This window comes from Sciurus vulgaris, assembly GCF_902686455.1.
Source record: "Sciurus vulgaris genome assembly, chromosome: 5".
Classification (NCBI taxonomy): Eukaryota; Metazoa; Chordata; class Mammalia; order Rodentia; family Sciuridae; genus Sciurus; species Sciurus vulgaris.
The window spans coordinates 71885505-71897308 of NC_136465.1; the positions used below are offsets into that span (position 1 = coordinate 71885505).

Here is an 11804-nt window from a genome sequence, read left to right on the forward strand (position 1 = left end):
CCAATGCCATAGAGGCTCTTTAAGCTCTTATATTCTGTGGACATGAAGTTAGCAAAAAGCATGGAGTTACAAAACTAACTAGATGTTTATCAGAATCACCTTGGGGCTCTGAAAAATTAGAATTTCCAGGGCCTCACTCTACTAAATTTCTGAAGAGCACCCAGGAGACTGCACTTCAGAAAATAACTATTCTAATCTTTGGAATTCACTGTCCTAGATTCTCTAGGCTTTGTACTTTTTTTCTAACTGGAGTGCAGTAAAGTAGCCCTGGAGCACAACTGCATTAACCTTTACCAGACTTGATTTAAGTTCAAATGACTTGGCTTCTGTCAAGTTTGATGTTGAAAACATGTACCATCCTACTAATGTCTATTTTCTGCTATTTGTCATTTGATGGTTTGGGTACCAAAACCAAAACCTGAACATTACCTCTCCTGGGTTGCTTATGTATAATGTAAGAGACAGAAAGACAAAATAAAATAGGTAGAATGATTAGAAAGATACACAGGTTGTATTAAGAGCACACACACAAAGAGACTTGGGGACCAGTCTTCCTGGTATCAGAGTGAGCCTTCTGAGGTTGAAGAAAGGACTAGTAGATCGGTATTCCCAAATAGTCTCCAGAACCAATGTTCTTCATATATTTTTCTATGTGGATCCTGTAAGAACTCCATCTAGAAAACAATGTTCCCTATAAAGAACTTGTATGTTTATTCTCTTTAGATATTGGCAACTGTGTAACCTATTAGTTACTATTTATCTTGGGCTGCAGGATGCTCAGAACTGAGTTTGCCATTACTTTATCTGGCTTTCTGACAGTTACTTCCTCCTTTATATTTCCCCTGACTTTCCTTTTATCTTTAACCATGAGGCAGTTTGGAGTATGGATACTGGAAATAGACTTCCTGGTTTCAAATCCCAGCTCTGTTCACTGAAAGCTGAATGATCTTGACAATTCATTTAACCTCACTATGCCTCAGTTTTCTCATTTTTAAAATGGAGACAAAATAATACCTGCTTCATATACCTGCTTTTATAAGAATGAAAGAATTCATCTACATAAAGCACTTGGAATAGTGCCTGGCACATGTTCAGCACCACACAGGTGCCATTAAATTCATTTTTTACAGAACCCTGTGTATATAAACTTGGTATAGTACTCAAATTCATTTTGAAGAGGCAGGCCGGAAAAATCATTTTTATCAAACATTTATTTTAAGTTGCCAAATAATTACATTCTTATAACTAATTTAAACAATAAAGAAGTGATTCGTGGTTCAGTGGTAGAGCACTTGCCTAGCATGTATGAAGCACTGAGTTCAATTCTCAGCCCTGCATATAAATAAATGAATAAAATAAAGGTCCATCAACAACTAAAAAGCAAAGAAGAAGAAGAAATGATTACAGGTAATCACAACATAAATATAATCAAAATATCCCATTTCTTTAGATTCCCCCTATCCAGGCAATCACAACATAGATATAATCAAAATGTTCCATTTCTCTGGCTTTAGGTTCCTGAACTGTAAAATCTAGGCCCCCTACAATATAATCTTTCTATCCTCATTTTCTGACATTTTTGTTGAGCTTTTCTTTTAATACTTCATTATATAATAAATGTACATAATATATTGAATATACATTGACTTTAAATTTTGCATTTTCTACAATTCTGATATGCTTCCCCCAGAGCCAAATCACAATACTGTCAGAAGTTATATCCCCAAAGTTCATCAGACAATTTGAAAATTTAGTCTATATTAGTTTCGTGGTTTGCTTCTTTAAAATCTTGTCTGACTTAAAATTAACTTGCTCTGAACAGTGCCTATTTTTGGAGTTCCTTATCAGTAAAGTGGGGATAATACACCTTCAATAATAATCAGGTTGCTGTGAGGATTTGATCATGTTTTGTTGGAGAGGTAATGTGACTCATACGTGTTGGCCAGTTGTACTTTTATCTTTTCTGCAGAGCCCAAAAAGGGAAGAAGATGGGGATGGGGAGTCTAAATTATCAGCCATCCTTAGCTGCCAAGGTATCTTGGAGAGGGGCCTCTGGAGAGGATGCGATCTTTCTCATATCACATATCTCTGTTTTTGCCCTAACAGTATACACCTATATCCAAAGCCGGTTCTACCGATCCCCTGAGGTGATTCTGGGTCACCCCTACAATATGGCCATTGATATGTGGAGCCTGGGCTGCATCTTGGCAGAGCTGTACACCGGTTACCCTCTGTTCCCTGGGGAGAATGAGGTGGAGCAGCTGGCCTGCATCATGGAGGTGAGGAGGAGGGCCTGCATGGGCTAATGTCCCTGGATGGCTTCAGTCCTGACATCAGGCTGCATCAGACTCATCTAGGGCAGTGGCCTGCATCCTAATTTTTTTCCTTTGGTTAAAGGTTCCGTTAAAGTATTTTTGAAGTTATGTACCCCTTGTACATTGCTGAGATCTAACATTTTTATTATAAATTTAAATAGTTTCAAAAGATGACATTTCACCTTTATTGTAAATTATGACATTTAAAAAAATAAAACTGTGAAACCAATCTTTCAAATATATCCCAAAGAATTAAAATAAAAGATACTCACCAAAATCTACCTTAAAAAGTACATAAGTTCTTTAACAGTTGTACCTTTAACTTTGTTCTTTTTCCTCCTCGAAGGAACTTTTTTCTATTCTACCTCCTACACAGAATTTTATTCTAACTTAATATAGTTTTATTTTGAAATATCAATCACTAAAACTTAAATTTTTATTATAAGCTAAATGTGTAGAAATTTCTCATGAGATCACTAAAATAGAACTAGTGCATAAATTTGGATAATTATGAGGCATAAAATGTGAACTTTTACTACATATTGTATTGGGTATATATCTCTTAGAAGGATGAATGGAACTGAGTTTTCTCTTTTTCCAATTATTTTTTATACCTGTATGTGAACATTACTTCTTGCTAGAATGAACAGGCTCAGATGCCATTCCAATACATTGGCCCCATAGGTGTGAGCCCAAGAAAGAAACCTGTTCTAGCTATGTTGCCTCATTCTGTGTAACAACTGAATAGTGATCTATCATCAGAAATTATTTTTATCAACCTATCAGTTGATACAAACAATTGGAAATTATCTGACAAAAAATAAGTAGTGTTCAATAATGACTTTTGCTCTTTTAACCTGGGAGGACTATTTCCCAATAAAAAGGTTTTACTAAGACTCCTCACAAGATTATTAATCATATCTTATTATTTCAATAAAGTCTTCTTATAGAGCTAAATTAGACAAAATAGGAAAACAACTAAAAAATTGAAAAAAAAAAATCACATTTTAGGATTTTCCTGGTAAATAGATTCGTATTTTGACTGTGAATCTCTCTAATCAAATGCTAAATTTCTATTTTCTAGATTATCTCAAAGTTAATCAGACACATGCCCTTGAGAAGTATTAAACATAGATAATTTCATTTGAAGTTTGAAACTAATAATAAAATATTGAAATCATTTAGATGAAAACAGGTAGAAATGGTAACTGTGGTGGAATCAACACTGGCCTGGTTGGGTCTAGTCCTGGTTCTGACTTTTTGGCAAGTCACTTCCCTGATCTGGACTGGAAAATGTGGAAGAGGGGGTCAGACTAAATGACTTAGAAGGTTGGTAATGATTTTATGAAAGATCCCTGAACCATTCCTGCTTCCAATACCAAGGTTAGTGGAGCATCTGGGTTGAGCTTTCCACTGCCCCAGGGCTGACTCAGTTTCCCCTTGACCTCTATAGGGTTGAGAGGCAGGAAGGCAGAATCATGCACTGATTATGACCAGGAACCCAGGGCTGAGGGCAACCCATAAATTCCTCTATCTGTGCACCCTTCTAGGTTCAGTAGGGAAAAGTGAATAAGTAGGTCTATACTTTTCCAAGGAGTCTGTCTTACAAGATACGCCCTCTGGTGATTTCTATCTCCTTTCCCTCTCTCCCTTCCCATTGGTGCATGCTGGGATATGTTATTCCTAATTCAATGCGATCAGCATGTACTGACATTGAGAACTGGCTGCTATTAAGGTGGCCTTCCTCTTGTTGATGCTGATGTCTGTTTAGAATAGCATGACTACTGTTGAATCTTAAGATATTGAGATATCCCTGGATTAGGAGTTAAGAGACATGAACTCTGGGTTTGCCATGCTTCTGACTTGATGTCATCACTTAATATCCTTAAGTTCTTATTTATAAAAGGTGAAATGTGGCCAAAGTACTACCTAGCTTTTAACAGTCTTTGAGTCTGTGACTCCACCAAGAGTGAACCAACTACACTGTGCTTGTTGAAGGTGCTGGGTCTGCCGCCAGCCCGCTTCATTCAGACAGCCTCCAGGAGACAGACATTCTTTGGTAAGTTTCTCAGGTCTAACTCTTTATCTCATTGCATCTAACGAGGTGTCACAAGTCTTGAAGGTACTTCCCATGCCCTAAATCTCATATTTTGCTTTTCCCTTGTCCCATACCAAAGGGCAGCACGTGATTAGGAGCTTGACAGGCAATGAAAAGTGGTCCCAGATGGCATGCTGGAGATGAGATTGGTGAAGTCACAACGGGAAGGGGGGCTTGGCAATACGAATGCACTGGAGCAGAATGACCAGGTTCCCACTCAGAAGATCTATCAGCAAGTGTTAGAACCTCAAAAGATTGTAATGATCTCCTCTTAGAAGTTCTCCCTACCTTCCCAAGCAATTTGTACTCTCAAACCATGCACTGTATAGAAAAAAATCAGAGCAGAAACTTCCTTCTAAGAGTAGTGGGAAATTTCACTACTATATTTTATCATTAATGGGACATTGTTCTTTATTGCCCAAATTCTTCTAATCCCAAATTGTTCCAGGTTCACTGTAACTCTGCCATAAATTGGGTAATTAAGGGCTGTCAGAACAATTTTGGTGTAGTTGTGTTATTGCTGGTCGGATTGGGTCATCTGTCCGATTTGGGGGATTCAGTGTGATCTGTAGCCCTGTGCTGCCCCTCTCATCACAATTCCCAGACCTTGAATTCTATGGTCCTCTGCCTTTCTATCTGAGTGGTGCTGTACCAGGTGACTAGATGGAACAACAAGTTACCAACTGAGGTAGGCCTTCCAGGACACAGACCTAAATTCTCTCTGAAGAACCACAAAAAGCTAAGGGGTTCCCAGATAGAAAAGGCTATATTGGCCTTAAGGTTATCAAAGTGGAGCAAAATGAGACATAGGGGAGAGAAGATTCTACAGACAGGGCCTTCCTGCCATCTGGAACGACATTTTTGACAAGCTACTGTTGTCAGGTTAGTCCATGGGCTTAGGCAGGCTATGCCACCACAAGCTTCCTAGCCCTTCCACTCTCATTTTCAACTGAGAGTGACCACAGAATGGGTAGGTAATACACAATTTTTCTCCACAACTTGCCCCATCAATAGGACAGTCAAAATATTCTCATGCAGGAGCCACTGAGGCAAAATTGTTTGATTTATGCTGGCCAGTGTGTACTGGTTCAGCTATGTGGGGCTTATACTGTAGTCTCCTTCTGTATCATTTGGTAAAACATCACAACTATAGGATTCCTGACCCTTCTCCCTGTACTCCATGGACTCTCCATAATCCCCAAACTGAAAGCTAAAGCTCAGCAAGCAGAGATGTTCTGTGGTCCTACTTCATTCAATAGTGAAGTGTCATCCATTCTTAGTAGGTCCCAGGCCCTTCCAGTGATTAAATCTCTTAAAACATCATCTTTCATTCTATTATTTTCCTTCACCTCACCCCATAATGAATTAAAAAATGAATCTCTCAAATATATTCTGAGGAATAATTACACAAATAAAGAACAATACAAAAAACCCATCATCTTTCATTTGTGGATAGGGCTTTGAAGACCTTCTCTCTGAGCGAGAGTGTGTCCTAGTTGCCACAGAATGGTTTCCACATACTCACCTTTCTTCGGAGCTGTTAGATGGTAGGCAGAAACTTTGGCTGACTTGCTGATATACATTGAGCAATGGGACTGGTCTTTTGACCTCACATACTTTTCCCACCCACCACTTACATAATTCAACCTTCTGGATTTCTGAAGGACTTGGATGAAGAAACGTGGGGATATTGATGTTTCCTCCTGCTAGACAAAGACATTGGAGAAGAGTCACATCCTAAGCCTTCAACACTGACCTCATTGAGATAGTATTATGGTGGGAACTAGAAGGAAGGGGCATCCTGGTAGGAAGATACCAAGGACATATATGCATGTCCCCTTCACAGAGTACTTGATCTCTACTATCAGCACTAGGCTATAGGATGGCAATAGGGTTTTGGTAGCAACATTCACAGTTTCACTTCCTGTGCAAGAAGGGCCTTTGATGGAGCAGCATCCTCTCCAGTGTTTCCCAAACTTATCAAATTACAAGAATCATTTGGGCACTTGGTAAAAATGCTAATTCCTATGATCCTTTTCTAAGACCTATGAGATGGTAAGTTTGAAGCAGGACCCAAGATTCTACGTTTTTGACAAAAGTTCCTTATGAGTCTTCTGACTAGGTGACTTTGGCAAATGCTGTGGTCACTTCAGTTCTTGATTCTCCTTTTCTCAGGTTTGGGCTGCAAACAGTTCAACTCCTAGCCACTCCTAGTTAATACTCCTCAAAAGCAGCAAAGTGATATTGCCTCAAGGATAGCGAGACACGTAGGTGCCCCAGGCAGAAGCAGGAAGAAGATGGAGAGAATGATTAGATAGTGGGGAGGCTCTGAGGGGTGAGGAAGACTTCGGTGAGAAAAACAATTACTTAAATATGACTTTAGGAGCTATGGTGTTTATAGAATCATGAGCATGATTTGGTCATCTGTTAAAAAAAGCAACATAATTCCCCAGTCATTTTATGCATATTAATACATAAATAGCTATGTGTATATGTACACACATGCTCATGTACACATTTATGGGAGTTTCCTAGTAACTCAGTAAGAGTGGATGTCTTTTGGAGGAACTGAAAATTACATTGGTTACAAAAGTAGTAGAACTTTTTCACCCTCTAAAATGTGCATTACATGAACTCCACTGAGTTCCATAAGTATTCAGTTGTGTAAACTGTGTGCATGTGCATATACACATTCACCACATAGGTGCAGACGTACAGAGGATAAGCATAAGTGGTCAGCTTTTCAAAGCATGCACACAAGGATCTGAATGTGAAGGTGAATGATCTTACTTTCAAAGGATTGCACAAAATATCTTCAGAAACCTTTGGAGCTATATTTGGGGCTTCTTTTCAGGGATGAAAAATCATACATTGGTGAGCGCTTACCATTCTAAGCTGTGTCTTCAGCAACCAACCAAGTGATTGTTCCAATTATGGTCAAAATTTTGGTATGACTATAAAGGAGTAATGAGGATGATTTGCTTGCATGACTTGTAAATGAGCCCTGAGAGCATTCTTCCAAGATAGCTTTCTTTGTTATACTCTGTGGATGTTCCAAATTCTCACTTGGGCTAGTGAGGAAGAAGCAAGGCCACAGATAGTATAAGAAGAGAGTATATCCTTTTTATTCAAAGGCATTTTGAGACTTCAGATTTATTATCATTGCCATCACCATCATCATTATCATTATTATCTTCCTTTGTTAATGTTCAACTATTTAAACTATCATTTGATTTGGGGAAAAGTGGTGTGAAAGGCTTAGAACCTACTGAATAATAGGAAAAATTGTTTTTAATTTTAATTGTATTCATGGGATAATCTACATGAGGCTATTTCAAAGTGGTTGAGATTGTGTTTGTGTGTATGGGGATGGGTGGGCTGGGGTGGGTATGTTAAGACAGAAAGTAAAAGAGCTGCAAAGATCACTTCAGGAAGCAGTATGGTTGAGTGGACAGCTGTGATGTGACCAGCGAATATTTACACCTGGAACTAAATACAGAATATTGTATCTCTAAAGATTCCAAAGGTTTTCCTAAAACTATAACCAACAACAGGGGGAAAAAAAGATACCCGGATTCCAAGGATCTCACGGTGGTGCTGAAAACCTATGACACCAGCTTCCTGGACTTTCTCAGAAGGTGTTTGGTGTGAGTTTGTTGGGGTGTCTTTGCCTCTGGGTTTCCTCTTAATTACTGTACTTTCACATGGGTTTGCCAGTGAACGTCTAAGATTGGGAGATAGTTATAAAAATGTCAATGGTAGAGTTTTGAAGACTCCAAATTGCTTTTATGTCTGTCTCAAGAGACAGTGTTTTCCCCCTGCTGTGTCATGATCAGAGCAGATATCTGCTCTCTTTTGCAGATGTGAAGCTGGACTCCAAGAGTGATTTGTTTTATAGGGTGTGATTAGGATTTGTTATCTTCTTGACCTCAAGCTGCCTGGCAGTGAGACTGTAAGCAAATCCTAATGTTTTCTGCTTCTTGAACTGGAGCCAACCTCTTTACTGGGCCTATTACAATTGTACACCCAGTATACACTAGGTTCAGAGCCCCTGCCTATTCCCCTAGGATTCAGTACCCAAATCCTCTTGCATTAGGGAATTGGAGGACAGGTGAGCTGTAAACCATTTATTATGTACAACTTTTTACAATCTATATGCATATTTTGAATCTTAAAAATTAGGTTCTGTACTTTGGTCAAGTCACAGTGAAAAAGGAGTCATCACATGAAACACTCAACACAGTGTCCAGTTTATAAGGTGCTTGGAAAACGCTGGCTATTGCTACTATTTTACTACCATTAAAGAGGTTTTGCAAGTCTGTCTCCACTGAGTGCAAGTATTAGCTGAGTGGTATTTGACGAGCTATCATTTCTCTCTGGGCCTCAGTTTCCTTTTCTATAAAATGGGGGCATTTCTAAAGTACCTTCTCTATCAGTTCTATAGTTGTTTGTTTTTAGAAGACCATATCTTTATTATTCTTCTCTCATTATTCCAGTGGGGTAGAGTAATTTTAGCAAAACACTCCTTTGGCATTTGTGCATTCTATAATTTAGGTGCTAGCTTAGAGGGAAAACCATCAGGTACTACTAAAAATATTCTCATCTGGGGGAGTGTCACACTATTTACTTCTCTGAATAACCGAGATAGAGAAGGATTCTGTACCCTATTTTTACAACTTCATGCTGAAGCTAGAGGGAATATGCCTTAACAAGTGCCATAAACTGCCCGCTGAGACGGGTGAGTTGCCCAGAAACCCAACCATCTTGGACACAGCTCAGCACCAAGAAAAATATTATTTTCCTTTTTAGCGTAAAAGATCAATTGCTCAAAACTTGTAAGAGGTGGTCAAGCTGATGGGGTCTACTCCCTAATCCATATATATTGCTAATCAGCAATTTATGGAGTGAGAGACTAAATTTTTTAAGCTTAAGTCAACAGGGCTAGTAAACATCTAGCTTTGTGTCTAGGTTTTATTGGCAGGTTCCAGAACAGAAGTCCAGAAAAGGGGAGATGAAGTTTAAGAAGCAGTTCATTTGACCAAGAACTGGGAGCTTGAGTTGCTCGTGACTTTGAGTCTGGACTGTTCATACCATCTCCCTGCAGTTGGCAGCTATTCATTCCCAGCATGACGGACAATAGCTAGAATTCCCACCTTGGAAGATAGTCAGATGGTGGAAACTATTAGCTGTGACTAATAGTAGTGATATGTTTTCAGGTAGTTGAGGGACTCTGACATATATGATTATTTAATGCTAATGGGTAGAATTAGGACCTGGGTAAAATTCACTGAGAAGCGAACCAATTTTGGTCCAATAAAAATGAAGAACTTTTAAAGAATGAGAGTTTTTCAAAACTAGAATAGGAGGATCTGTGAGTTTATGCCAAGTCACTGATATTACTTGAGAATGGCCGCGTAATTCTGTGCTGGGAATTCTGTCAAAGGTATTTGGTTACTGTGTTAGGTTGCCTGAATTATATCCAAGTCCCCTTATAAATCTTAATATTCTAAAATTCTATAATTTTCCTTATGATATTTTGGAGGTCCAAATTCCACTATTGGGAATTGAAATTAAGTATCTTTTTAGCTTATATAATCCTAAATCCCAATAGTTAAGACTTTTAAATAGTATTTCTTATAGGGGAATTTCTAGAAATCCAGAAAACTTAAAAAACTTAATATATTCCCCAGTTTACATACAAATTTTCTTTAAAAAATTGTTTCTAATAGTTGTTTCCAGGTACTTTTAAATTATATGACATAATCTTTGTTCTGTGATAATATCTTTGAGATTATGACATAGTTGAATGAAAAGCATCTTTATTGGGTTCTTAAAGTTATTTTAATATTAAAAGAAAATGAAAGAGTAATCCATGTCAGGTTTTGTTGATGTGCAGATGGGAACCTTCTCTTCGTATGACCCCTGATCAGGCCCTCAAGCATGCTTGGATTCATGAACCACGGAACCTCAAACCACGACCTAGGCCCCAGACCCTGAGGAAATCCAATTTATCTTTTCCCTCTGAGATAAGCAAGAACAAGGTTCAAGAGTATCATCACTCAAGCAAAACAGGTACAGCCCTCAGCCAGCCAGTCCTCTTCCCATAGCTCAGGGAGACAGGTACTTCTGGAGAATTTACAGGTCAATTTTTCTGAACTCAATCTTCAATAACTCTTTTCTGGCTGTGACATTCTTACATTCTTACTACATTCTGCTCTTTCTTATTTTGAGAATTTTTCTCTTTAAAGAAACTTGGGTTTTAGCCACATTTCCCTCCCTCTTATCAGGGAATTTCCATTTTTCTCCCATACTCAATCCTTTTCCTCTCCCCTTTTCTTTTACTGTGTTCACCTCTTTATGCCCTATAATTATTACCTTTTGAATTTTTACCAGTGACAAATTCTGGCATTATGCACATCTTTTATGTGCAATATAGCTTAGCGTTAAATTACAAACCACTGGTACCAAAACATGGGATTAAATTCTGGCTCTATCACTTACCAGGTTGGCTCTTGGGCAATTTACTTAGCCATGCTGCATACCCATTTGCCTATTTATGAAAATAAGATAACACTTATTCTGTAGTGTTGCTGAAAAAATCAAGTGAATCAGTGAAGTGCTTAGAATGATGCCTGGCACATTAGAATGTGCTTTACAAATGAACAATTTTTATATCATTATAACCACAATTTCCCCAAAGTGATTTACAGCCTAACAGAAAGTTAGAATATGAAGTAATTCGCATTTGAACACAGTCTTTCTGTCTTCTTCCTTTAGCAGATGAAATCACCAAAAAGACTGCAGACAAAATAAAAGATGGTGCCACTAAGCACGTTCAGAATTCAGATGATCATCAGGACTCTCTCCAGCATACAACTGAGATTGTCCAGCTGCCTCCTCTAGCAGAAGCTAGCAGAAAGCCAGAGGCTGTTGTCGAACCAGAGGTAGCCAACACCTCCACAGAACAAAGTGACCAAAACTCCTCCCCCAATAATACAAACATTTTACCACGTATTGTATGACCCTTGCTGAAGGGTCCTGTGTCCTGTTCCTTTCCAGTGATTTGTATTCAAGACAGCACTTATATTGTACAATACTTCAGATTGTTGTTTTTCAATGCATAAAGGTTTGTTTTTAAGAAATCAACACTCTATTCACAAAGCCAAGTAGCCTGATTCCTCTTATGAATGATGAGGGTGGATGTCCTCATACCTGAACTCACTCTTTAGCTATCTGTGTATGTGTGTGGGGGGGGAGAGGTTAGTTTTAAATACTCAATGTTATAGCATCATTAATGTTACTTTAAATGTTTTTTCTTCTTGCCCATGGTTGTCAACCTAAGTCAATCAAAATCCTTATTTGGAAATAACAGAAGCTAAGTTCAAATTAAT

General features: G+C 38.4%; 1 protein-coding gene across 1 annotated transcript in view; it reads left to right on the top strand.

Moving 5' to 3' along the window:
* DYRK4 (dual specificity tyrosine phosphorylation regulated kinase 4) overlaps nucleotides 1–11550 on the top strand; it is a 47659-nt gene extending 36109 nt beyond the window's left edge. The window contains exons 11-15 of the mRNA XM_079143396.1: nucleotides 2107–2279; nucleotides 4314–4374; nucleotides 7931–8060; nucleotides 10310–10485; nucleotides 11191–11550. Of these exons, the coding sequence (XP_078999522.1) occupies nucleotides 2107–2279; nucleotides 4314–4374; nucleotides 7931–8060; nucleotides 10310–10485; nucleotides 11191–11435 (785 nt within the window). The 3' untranslated portion in view covers nucleotides 11436–11550. The remainder of the gene's footprint in view (nucleotides 1–2106; nucleotides 2280–4313; nucleotides 4375–7930; nucleotides 8061–10309; nucleotides 10486–11190) is intronic.
* Nucleotides 11551–11804: the final 254 nt, after the last annotated feature.